The following is a 12,384-nucleotide window of genomic DNA, read 5'->3' as shown; positions in this document are numbered from 1 at the left end:
ACAAGTTTGTTCTCAAGTAATATCTTTGTAAAGTGCTCAGATGTCAAGCACAAGAAATCAGGAAATCCAGGCAGTTCAAATCAATATAAAGGTTCGTTGCAAAGGTCATTGCAAGAATCTGAGCTACTAACAGTCAAAGCAAATTGGTGGTATGGAGCTCAAGGTGGGCTGGACTTAAGTCTCCTGAGGGTGCAAAGAGATTTGAGACTGATGACACATTTGACCCTTCCTTCAGGCTCAGTCTGCATCTCCTACACAGGAGACATCGAGAGTGACTTGGGCCGCCATATAGATTTTCTTCCATAAAAACAAATTAAATAAATGATATATGAATTGTGGTTCCAGTCAGCAAGAATGTCCAACGAGGGGGGAGAGTTACATTTCAACATCTGGAAGGGCCCAGATGGTCTACCCCAGCCATTCACCTTGCAGATTAAACAGCTCACTTGTTTTAATTTATTTAGTCAAATATATATATTTTATCCTGCTCATCAGCCAACAAAGCAGCTTACAAAAGGCAATCAAAAACTATAATCACCGATCATTAGTAAACAAACAGGCAGACACAAAAAAAAGGTCAGTGTTGTTTCATTTTAAGCCAGGATTACACAAATACGGCATTATTTTTCTAATAAAAGAGTTTTCACCTGATAATCAAGAAAGGTGGCATGGCTGAAAAGCTGCACGAGGGTTTGTTTTCACTGGGGTAACAAAACTAGAAAGCTTCCATTTGGCTTCTAGGATAAAAAATCTGCATTTATTCAGAGCAGAAGGTTTAGAAACTTCTTTAGCTGGGTGTTGTGAAGATGCTTGATGGAATATTTCCCCAAATTCAGAAACAGATTGTGTACAGGTAGTCCTCGACTTACGACAGTTCATTTGGGGACCGTTCAAAGTTACAACGGCACTGAAAAAAGCGACTTATGACCGTTTTCCACTCTTAACGACCACTGCAGCATCTTCAGGGTCATGTGTTCCAAATTCAGCTACTTGGCAACTGACTCATATTTATGACGGGAGACAAAGCAAAGCCAATGGGGAAGCCAGATTCACTTAACAAGAAATGGGGGAAAACAGGTAACTATCAAAATCTCTCAAAGCTTAAAAGAAGCTGCATCTATTTTTCATTGTCTGGTGTTTTTCAAAATTAGGAACCAACCCAACATACTTCAAAAATGGATCTCCCCTTAGGAAGGGAGGGGTTAGGAGAGAGGCGGGGGAAGTGGAGGAGAGAAAGAAGGAGGGGAAAGAGAAGAAGGGGAAGTAGAGAAGAAAAGGATGACAGAGGGAAGAAAGGAGGTAGGGAGGAGGAGAGAGGGAGAAGAGACAAGAAAGCGGTGGATAGGGTATAAATATGGTGTATGGAGAGCAGAAGAGCAAATAATAGTCTTTCGGGTTGGATGGTAAGACGAATTGACATAACAGTGAATAATTCAAAATAGTATTGGTTATGTAATGGTATACATGTGGTTATTTATATGAAAATAAATAAAAAACATTTTAAAAAATGGATCCCCCCACCCTTCAGAAAAGCTGGCAACAATAGCCCAATTCGGCAAACCCAAGAAGCTCTTAGCCCATAACACAATTCAACGGTGAACAAGGTTAACATTTGTAGTGCTAAGGTTTGATCTGAACACACTGCCCAAAAAGGCACTGACCTACATCTGGCCTTTGATTGTCAGAAAAGGGGAAGAGGGCTTCAGAAAGAAAACCTAATGTGGGAGGCTGAGGCTCTGCTTTATACGACGCCACTTCTCCACATCTGTCCTTCTTACTATCTGCCTGCGTTTATTTAAGGGGGGAGGGAAGCGTACAAGGAGACCACACAGGTTTCTGTGTGCGCCGTATTCTCCACCCTGGGGTTGAATCTGCGTGATGTGATCTTATTTCACCAGGTTCCAAAGTAGCAGAAGGATGCAAACACACAGATTTTAGTGAATGGCAAAGGAGTTGACCTTAAACACGGCCAGGCTGACCATCAGTGGTGGGTTGCAGGCGGTATGCCCTGGTACGGGCGTACCAGAGCCTGTCTGGAGCACCGAGTACTGCTCCGGTACGGTGCTCCGGAGAACCCACCCACCCCTTACCTGTCCTTTAAGCCTTTGGCACTTCCGCACACGCACATAGTGCGAACGGTGCCTGCGCAACGCTCCACCAAGCAGCTGGAGGCTTGCGGAGGAGTTGCAGGCAGGTCCACCTGTGGCCTTACTCCCAAATCAACTCCTGTTCTTTGGCTGTTCCCTTCGTCTGGCAACTCTGTGCATGCGCCCACTGGGAACAGGCTCCAGCTGTTCCTCTGCCCCATTGATGTCCGATTCCGAAGGCAGCTGATAACTGTCGCACGGCCCTGGCGCCCTCTCTGCCTCCGACACAGAGCCCTCCTCCGAGACTTCCCCAGACTCCAGGACTGGCCCATGTCCCTCCCCAACCTCCTCGCTGTCTGAATCTGCTGCCAGCTCTGGTGGCCGCTGGCGGGCCACAACAGACAAAGCTTGCAACAGATTGGAGATTTGATTCCTCATACAAACGTACCAATTCATCCACATTTCGTTCGCGTAATTTCAAAAGCAAAAAAAAACAAAAAGATTTTAAACTGGCGATTAAGTGTCTACATGGAGGATTATATGAGTCACCAAGCCTTGTATAATCTTCACTGATCTACTTTAGTTCAATATGCACATTTGGCGTTTACTCAAAAGGACTCCCGTCCCAAACCACAAACGTTCTCGCATCCAATCCAATTTTTTTCTCATCCGAGGCATCATTCAAAAAAAAAAAAAAAAAAAACCAGAATGGAGATCCACTTTATACCTCTCGATGTATACAGGTAGTCCTCGAGTTACAACCGTTCATTCAGTGACCGTTTACAATGGCACCAAATGACTTACAACCATTTTTCTCATGACTCTTGCAACATCTGCGTGGCCGCGTGATCCAAATTCAGACACTTGGCAACTGGACTTGTATTTATGTCGGCTTTAGGGTCGAGGTCACGAGATGTTGCGACTTTCTGACAAAGGAATGGAAACCGGACTCACTTAATAATCGTGTTACTTAACAACCGCAGTGATTTAGTGAACAACTGCGGCAAAAAAAAAAAAGGTTGCGAAATGGAGCAAAACTCATTTGGCAAATGTTTCGCTTAGCAACAAGAAGTTCGGGCTCAGTTGTGGTCGTAAGTCGAGGACTACCTGTATAGTCAACAAACTGCATTAAACAGAGGCTTTCATTGTAGAATTAGAGCTGAAGTCGAGGAGGAAATATATATCTATATATATCTATATACTTACTGTGTAGCTCATGGTGTATGACATCTACCAGATTCGGTTCGTCTCCCCACCAAAATATCCATAGCTCCTTACAATTTGGTTTGACATCACGGCGCCAGACACACAACAAATTGGCCTGCAAACATCGGATGAAACTCAAGAGAATTGGGTCATCTTGAGCAGGGGCTGATATAATAGGTCCACAATCTCCATGACCTTCAAAGTTGTACCTACGCCACTTGATGCCTGTCAGTTCCGCCTGCAGGAAATAAAATTTTAAAAAAAGCAACATGTTATTAAAACCATAGTTTTTACAGCCAACTGATTTGCAGGATTATTTCTGCCCCCACCCCGTCCCCCTTTCCCGGGATTCTAAAACCTTAAGCTGCTAAACTACAAAAAGCATCATCCAAATGAAAATAGTTTTAACACGGAAAGGATTGTTTTCCCCTTTAATATTTCCACTCGATGGTCAGTTGCCCTATTTAAACTGGAGAAGCTATTAACCAAATAAATGGATAAATGAAATTACAGAACAAACTGTATTTACCCTTTTATCCCCCTGGAAAAGAGGGAAGAGAACTACCCGTATGTCTGCTGTACAAAAGTAACTATCGCTTGCCCGGCAAAAGTTCTCACTGAGTGACCCTGGTCTCACTCAGTAACTGAGTAACTCACCCTGTAACTAGACTATTCCCTAGAGTAGACAAACCCGATTCCAGCAACCATTCTTCGTACGTTTTAGCCTCTTAGAACAAAACGCGGGTCTTAGAAGATCTTAGAAGCAGATAAGAACTATTTAAAAATAAGCCTTCAGAATACAGTGATTCTAAGCCAGGATATGAAGCAAATTCAGTTCAATTAGAAATAGTATAGCTAAACCTGCTACTGCTTGAAAAATGACATTCTTTGCAAGTCAAAATCCTGAGCATTACTAACTGCATAAAACATGGACCCCTGAACTGGCAGTCAATATATTTAGCTTCAAAAGAAAAGAAAAAACAGGAAGGAAAAAAGAAAGTTTAGAACTAATCAAGATGTTACAACACAGCCAATCAACCCGCTTACAGCAACAAAGCCAGCACTCCACACACACACACCAAGATTTATAGAGAGACGGCAGCTCTGACCATGCTTTACTCACACAAGCACGAAGCCGAAAACACCAGCCTGAAGATGGCGAGTGGGACCTCGCCGAAACATTGCCAAGACAATCACACATACACAAAGAAAAACAATTTCATATACACACACATATACAAAGAAAACTATTTCATATACAAACACATATACAAAGAAAAAAAATTTCCAACCTAATCCAAAAGGAGACACCCCCCCCAAGAACCGAGACACAGAACAGGACAACGGCATCACCCTCCTCCCTTACATCAAAGGCACCACAGATAAAATCAACAAAATTCTCCACAAGCACAATATCAAGAGAGCCTTCAACACTGACCAAAAAATAGCCAACATCTTAAGAAACCCCAAAGACAAGATCCAGCTAGAAAACTAAGGAGTCTACAACATACCATGAAAATCTGCTCTGCCACATACATTGGACAAACTAATAGGAGAATAAATGTACGCATCGCAGAACACAAGAACGCAGTCAGAAAAAAAGAAAAAACTTCCTCCCTTTTCCAGCACCTTAAAGCAACAGGACATGAAATTGATTTTGAAGGAACCAAATTAATCTCCAAAATTGAACACTTTAACAAGAGAATAATTATGGAAGCCATCGAAATAGAAAAACACTCCCACAACATGAATAACCGTGACGATACCTCCCACCTACCAGACATCTGGAAACCAGCCCTAGTCAACAAATGAGCCCCACCCACCACCAAGGTCGTTACAACACAAAAGAACAACGGACACACAGCCAGCACCTCAGCCACACAGGATGATACGAAACAGCCGACCAATCTACAAACATCAACTCCATCTACCAATCAGGATGCAACTACACAGCCAATCAACCCACTTACAGCAACAAAGCCAGCACTCCACACACACACACACCAAGATTTATAGAGAGACGGCAGCTCTGACCATGCTTTACTCGCACAAGCACGAAGCCGGAAACACCAGCCTGAAGATGGCGAGTGGGACCTCGCCGAAACATTGCCAAGACAATCAAACACACACACATAGACACACACACATACATATATATCACTTTCTATTGATCTCTGCCACTTTCTTAAATTATAATAATCACCAGCAACAGCTGCTAACAAACACACTGCATTTTGCTGATTGATGGGAATTCGTAAGTTCTGCATTGAAGTAAATGAAAAGAAAAGGCAATTTATCAGGTGAGATTCTATGGTGCGTCCACTGACTTTTATTCTCTAACGAAACAACCGATGGGCATTTCTGCAGCCGCCAGCACACTCACAATTGTGAAAGCAGCTATTTGCTTAATTTACCACTGCCCTCAATCATACACTTTCCACCAGAGGCAGATTTAAAGCTAAAGTTAAAAGAAGCCAAAAGAAGCCATAGAAAATCCTTAATGATAATTCCTCCAAATCGCACACACACACACACACACAAATTTTAGAGCAAATGCCAACCTAACAATGTGAAAAGGAACAAAAGAGGCTATTGCAGGTAGTCCTCGACATACGACCACAATGGAGCCCCAAATTTCTATTGCTAAGCGAAGCAGTTGATAACTGAGTTTTGCCCCATTTCACGACCTTTCTTGCCACAGTTAAGTGAGACATTCGTGAAGGGAGCTTTTTTCACGCTGACGACCTCTGTAGCATCCCCATGCTCATGTGATCAAAATTCAGACGCTTGGCAACTGACTTGTACTTACGACCATTGTGGTGTCCTACCCAAGGTCAGGTGAGTCCCCTTTCGCCACTTTCTGACGAGCCAAATCAATGGGGAAGCCAGATCCGCTCAACAACTGTGCGACGAACTTATCCACTGTGGCAATTCACTTAGCAACCGTGGCAAGAAAAGTTGTAAAATGGGGCAAGGCTCACTTAACAGGAATCTCGCTTAACAACATCAATTTGGGGCTCAGTTGTGGTTGTACGTCAAGGACTACCTGTAATGTTTTTGAGAGAGTTGACTGTAGGTAGATTTCTACGAGATTTGGGCTTCTGAGACCTTAAAATGATTAGATATCAGCCGGTATTTATTGGGTCACGTAACTTTACAAGGAAGCTCAGAAAATAAGTAGAAATAACACAACTTGGATCATGTCGCATGTTAGCCTCTGAAACCCAGCCTAATCAAACCCAAGTGCCTTGTTTACGTAACACACTTGGCCAAAATAAATAAACCATGTAACGGTTTAAAATGCCGGTCTGCCTCGCAGATGCTGAACTACGAAGTGCGCCCACCCTTATTTCAGTTCAGTTTCACGTCTTGTGCAAGCGCAATCTATAAGGTGGACCGTTATTAAAATTATTGCTTCCGCCATCAGAAACTGCTATCCTTATTTTGAGGGAACAGACAGATTTTGATATTCCCCATTGGACCGATTTGCAATGGAGGCTTTACTGACTTTTTCAGGTCCGTGCTCATCATTTTTTTTAAAAAAAAATAACGTCGTTTATTACTGGACTTAGGTTGTTTTTCTGCCGAGAATTATTGACGATGTGGGGAAACCTTTTGAGAAACTGTTGTGCTCACCGAACTCAGAATGAAAATACAGTGGTGTCAAAACAGGAAACAGGAAGAGAGATACTGGAGAAGAAAGGCTTCATCTAAGGCGGGGCAACCTGGATAACTTTTTAAGACATGTGGACTTCAGCTCCCAGAATTCCCCAGCTTGCGTATTAAAGTCTACATGGCTTTAAAATTGCAAAGTAATGTTATTAAATTGCAAAGGTAAAGATGCCCCTCGCACATATGTGCTAGTCGTTCCCGACTGTAGGGGGTGGTGCTCATCTCTGTTTCAAAGCTGAAGAGCTAGCGCTGTCCGAAGACGTCTACGTGGTCATGTGGCCGGCATGACTCAACGCCAAAGAAGCAGGGAACGCTGTTCCCTTCCCACCAAAGGTGGTTCCTACTTTTCCACTTGCATTTTTTATGTGCTTTCGAACTGTTAGGTTGGCAGAAGCTGGGACAAGTAACAGGAGCTCACTCCATTACGCGGCGCTAGGGATTCGAACTGCTGGCCTTTCTGATTGACAAGCTCAGCATCTCAGCCACTGAGCCACCATGTCCCTTAAAAAGTATGATTTAAGAATATGTAAAAAAATTGTCCAGAATAGCAATAGCACTTAGACTTATATACCGCTTCACAGTGTTTTACAGCCCTCTCTAAGCGGTTTACAGAGTCAGCCTCTTGCCCCCAACAATCTAAGTCCTCATTTTACCCACCTCGGAAGGAGGTAAGGCTGAGTCAACCTTGAGCCTGGTGAGATTTGAACTGCCAAATTGCAGGCAGCCAGCAGGCAGCAGAAATAGCCTGCAGTACTGCACACTAACCACTGTGCCATTCTGTACCAGAATGGTACAGTAGTCCTTGACTTACGACCACAATAGAGCCCCAAAATATATGTGGCTTAGCAAGACAGTTGTTGAGTGAATTCTGCCCCCTTTTACGACCTTTCTTGCCACCCTTGGTAAGTGAAGCACTGCATCTGTTGAATTAGGAACACGGTTTGTTAAGGGAACCTGGCTTCACTATTGACTTGGCTCATCAGAGGGTCGCAAGAAGGGATCGCATGAGGCTGGGACTCTGCAACCGTCGTAAACCTGAGTCAGTTGCCAAGCATCTGAATTTCGATCATGTGATCATTGGGAAGGGGGATGCTGCAACAGACGTAAGTGTGAAAAGAAAGTCATAAATCACTTTTATTCAATGCTGTTGTAACTTTAAACGATTGCTAAATGAACTCTTGTAACTCGAGGTGCTACCTTGATAGGGTTTTTGCTGGGGGTTAGACTAGAAGACCTCCAAGGTGCCTTTCCAGCCCTATTATTCCATGTTCTATCTTGTGCAAAAGCTATTTGGTCTAAATGGTTTTTCAGGCATAACCCTTCCCTTTGACTGATCTCTCAAGTTTTTTCCCCAGGGAGGATTCGTTGGAGTGGCGAGTCACAGTTCTTTTTCGGTCTTCTGCAAAGAGACTTCTGTAAGATCTATGTCCAAGGTCTCTGTTGGCCTAAGAAGCGCTAATTCCAGTTGCCCTTAAGGCTAACAGTTTTACCAGAGGCAGGAAAACTAAGAGAAGTAGCAGCAAAGTGGCTGATTTATTACAGGATCTGGACAGTGAGCTGTATACTATGAATGGAAAGTTATACTAGTTCTGATTTACAGGACCGATAAAATAACACCCATGTATTCTAAAGGGACCTAAATCATACCCAAACAGGGCTCAATGGAGGGGGGGGGGGGAATCACCTTTAAAATAAAGTCAAAAATCCTCAAGTAAGAGACTGGAGCTTCACCATCGAAGTGATGCATGCCTTCCCCAAAAATCTGAATTTGAATATTTTTTCCCCCGATGGCTTCATGCAACTGGGTCTAATTTAGCATGCTTGAATTATGCACAGTTGCTTTTAATCTTCTCTCTTGGCAAATAAATAGAGGCTGCGCAGGCATTCAAGGTATAACGTCAACATCTCTAGAGACAGTAGTTGCCTCAAAAATGTGCATTACAAAAGCCCGCTCTAATTGATACTGATATCCAAATATAGGAACCGGGAGGCATTGAGAGGGGACTTTCTTCCCCCTAATCCCATGCCCATCATCCCTGCCCTCTCCCTTCCCCCTCCCGTGCGTTCCCACCCTGCCTACGATCCTGGCACGGAGGCCGAACATCATCACGGCTGGCTTTCCAGAGCAAGCTGCAAAGGAAGTGACATCACAAACAACTACCGCTCTAGGACGCTGCACTTGCTCTCCTTAATGGCCCAGGCTCTCCTTTCTCCCTCCCATGACATTACAAACAATTGCCGCTCTAGGATGCCACACTCGCTCTCCTTAACAGGCCAAGCGTTCCAGAGTTATGCTAGAACACCCACAGACAGACACATACAGTATTTGTTTCCGGTGGGTAAGTCATCTTTGTACCAGTTTGGTTGAAATTGCTTGAGGCACTCCAGAGTTATGCTGGAACATATATGCATACAATAATAATATAATAAATATAATATAATATATATAATATTATATTATATTATAATATAACAAATATAATATAATATAACAAATATAACATAATAAATATAATATAATATAACAATAATATAATATAATATAATATAATATAATATTAATATAATAAGATATAATAAGATATAATAAGATATAAGATATAATATAATAATAATATAATAAAATACAATAAAATATAATAAATATAATAAAATATAATAAATATAATAAAATATTTTACACGCACACACACACTCCACTCTTCTTTTTTTTCTTAATAAGAAAGTGGAACATTTTCTCCAAATACAGTGGTGGAAATTTTCCTGTCATCCGTTTAATCGCCTCCTATGAAAATAATCAACCATTTTATAACCTCTCTGCAGCAAGCAATTAATTCATTTCCCAGTTACTTTTTAACAGAGCTGTATCATGTGAAAGCCCAAAGTTGAATTCGCTGGCTTCGTTCACACAGCCTAGACAGTGGAAGATAATTTCCTTAAGAAGTCTGTTTCAGGACGAAACGATCTCTAAAGTTTCAATGGCAGAAATCTGTAGAAACCCATAATTATTTTATCTCGAGTGAAAATCCAAACCTGTAACAGCTATCTCAGCCAATCTAAACCAGCCAGAGATTTAAAAAAATAAATAACCCAAGGGCATCTGGGGGGGTGGGGGGGTACTGCCTTTGTTTCCAAGCAACCTTTATCAGCATGGACGAGACCACCCATCTTCCCTTCTCTCCTTCTAACTGAAAACACATTAAATACATGCTAGCAAAAGGCAGGACATGTTTGAAAGATCCACTATCTCACTAGAAGACAGCAGCTACAGGCGTTAAGAGCAGATCCAACGCTCTCGTTTCAGTTTTTAATTACGCATTTTAAGAAATGTACTATTAGATGACTCTCTGGAACAAGCATCTGTCTCTATCATGTCATCTATAAATTATGTGCTCCCAGCGATTCTGCCAAATGCTTTATGTGTTACATAGCGATTTAAGATATCTGTCTATCAATTGCATCAGCGCTAGTGGAAATAAACTTTGCAAAACATTCGACAAGGCATCTTATCTCCATAAGGCTAACCAAAATAAATATGTATTACCTCGCTGCAGCTCAGAAATGCTTTTTATCATAACGGAAGAAACTACGGGCAAAAACACTGCATCAGAAAACACAGGTGGAAATAAGTCTTCTCATCCGTTGACATTCATTTTCCTAGAATACTACAAAACAAGGCTACCAACTTAACAGGAAGACAGATTATGGTTTTGAGCACCAGAAATGCACAGAATGATATTTTCAGCCAAATAAAATCATGGGTGACCTACATTCTTATGCAATAGGTGACTAAGAATCTCCTAGACATCTGATTTTTTTAAACTTCTTATCAACTGGATCTGAAAGACTGCAAGTTCAGTCATTCACAAGCAAAAAAAAAAAAGATTGCAACTGTTAATAAATTATTACATTGTTTTTTTTAAAAAAACACAAATATCTATGGCCCTGGGATACGAAGACAAGTTACAACCAGATCCACTAAAGCAGAGTCTTTGCTTTTATTTTTCTCTGTAACTTAGCAAAGATCAGTCATCGCAATTTGTAACATAACCAAACAGCCACCAGTGCTTAAATGCAAGCTATACCATAATCACAGCAGCAGAGAGAAAAATATAATCCACCCAGCCTTAATCTTTTAGCAGCAATACTGGCACTTGTCCACAAGACAGATGGTATATCAAAGGGCATAAAACCCACTAAATATAACATTCTAAACACTGATTCCTCCAGTAAAATAGAACAAGAAAAACACCATCTGATTGGGAAAAGCTATTATATTCCAAGAAGTTGCCATTCTAACATCAGAAGCCGCTTAATTTTCACCAATTAAGCCATTTTCGAATTAACTCCCAAAGAGACCAAGAGAATTCCATAACGAAGTCTTTAGCTGTTCAAATTCTGCAACGGCCTTACTATTTTGATCTCTTGGAACCTCAATATATATTTGCACAGGAACCTTAAGAAGCCTTTCCTTGGGAGAAATAAATAGGCATTCCGAATTGAACATAACATGAGGAAAAACCAAATAGACATTCTTTTTACCAAGAAATATTGTGTGTGTGTGTGTGTGTGTGTGTGTTTGTGCTGATAAATAAATAAAGGGAGACTAGTATAGATCTATTTCAAGCTATTTAGCTCTCATCAGCTAGCCATACCCTTACTGGGATATGGCTAGCTGATGAGAGCTAAATAGCTTGAAATAGATCTATACTGATACCAAGCCGCGCGAGCGCCTGTTCACCGCCACCCAGCACTTAGATTTATATACTGCTTCATAGTGATTTTACAGCCCTCTCTAGGCAGTTTCCAGAGTCAGCCTATCGCAGACTCACATTTGCAAACGCTACAAATTCACGGTCTTGCCCAGGAATCCCTAAATGCATTCCCCACAAACATCACAGGAGCTGCCCTCCTACACCCAATATTTTTCCCCTAAAACCTGTGGCACACGTAGACCTCTCTGCAGGCACTGAGAGCTCAGCTCCACCGTGCATGCGCGCGTGCCTCCTGCCAGCCAGATTTTCGCACATGCGGGAGATGCGTGCACCTGTGCGGGGGGCGAGGGGTCGCATGCACCAGCCATCACTGCCCTAGAGCAAATCCACGGAGATAGAGAAGATCCAAGTCGCTTTCAGACTTAGGACCACTGGTATGAGAAAGAAGAAAACTGGATAAGGGGAGGCGAAAACTACTGGAATGACTCTTGATTCCAGGCAAAATACAAGAATGAAGAGGTGTTCTCCTTTCTTGCCCTTTACAGTGAGGGGAAAAAAATATTTCCTTGTTTATTAAATGTATACGCCGCCCTTCTCACTGACAAGCAACTTCAAATGTTGACTGTATTGAAAATGCCTTCAGAACTATAAATGGGAAATCAGAAGCCATAAAATCTGTCAATGAATTCAGTGTTAATATATTC

General features: G+C 41.9%; 1 protein-coding gene and 1 long non-coding RNA gene across 2 annotated transcripts in view; one reads left to right on the top strand and one right to left on the bottom strand.

Annotated features, from left to right (window-relative positions):
* LOC309399284 overlaps window positions 1-12,384 on the top strand; it is a 667,582-nt gene that overhangs the window by 482,206 nt on the left and 172,992 nt on the right. The window lies entirely within an intron of this gene.
* MED13L (mediator complex subunit 13L) overlaps window positions 1-12,384 on the bottom strand; it is a 132,994-nt gene that overhangs the window by 105,773 nt on the left and 14,837 nt on the right. Inside the window, exon 2 of the mRNA XM_081966833.1 lies at window positions 3,294-3,531. Within this exon, the coding sequence (XP_081822959.1) occupies window positions 3,294-3,531 (238 nt within the window). The remainder of the gene's footprint in view (window positions 1-3,293; window positions 3,532-12,384) is intronic.

This window comes from Natrix helvetica, assembly GCF_964273705.1.
Source record: "Natrix helvetica genome assembly, chromosome: 14".
Taxonomy (NCBI): domain Eukaryota; kingdom Metazoa; phylum Chordata; class Lepidosauria; order Squamata; family Natricidae; genus Natrix; species Natrix helvetica.
This window is presented reverse-complemented; position numbering and strand designations above follow the sequence as displayed.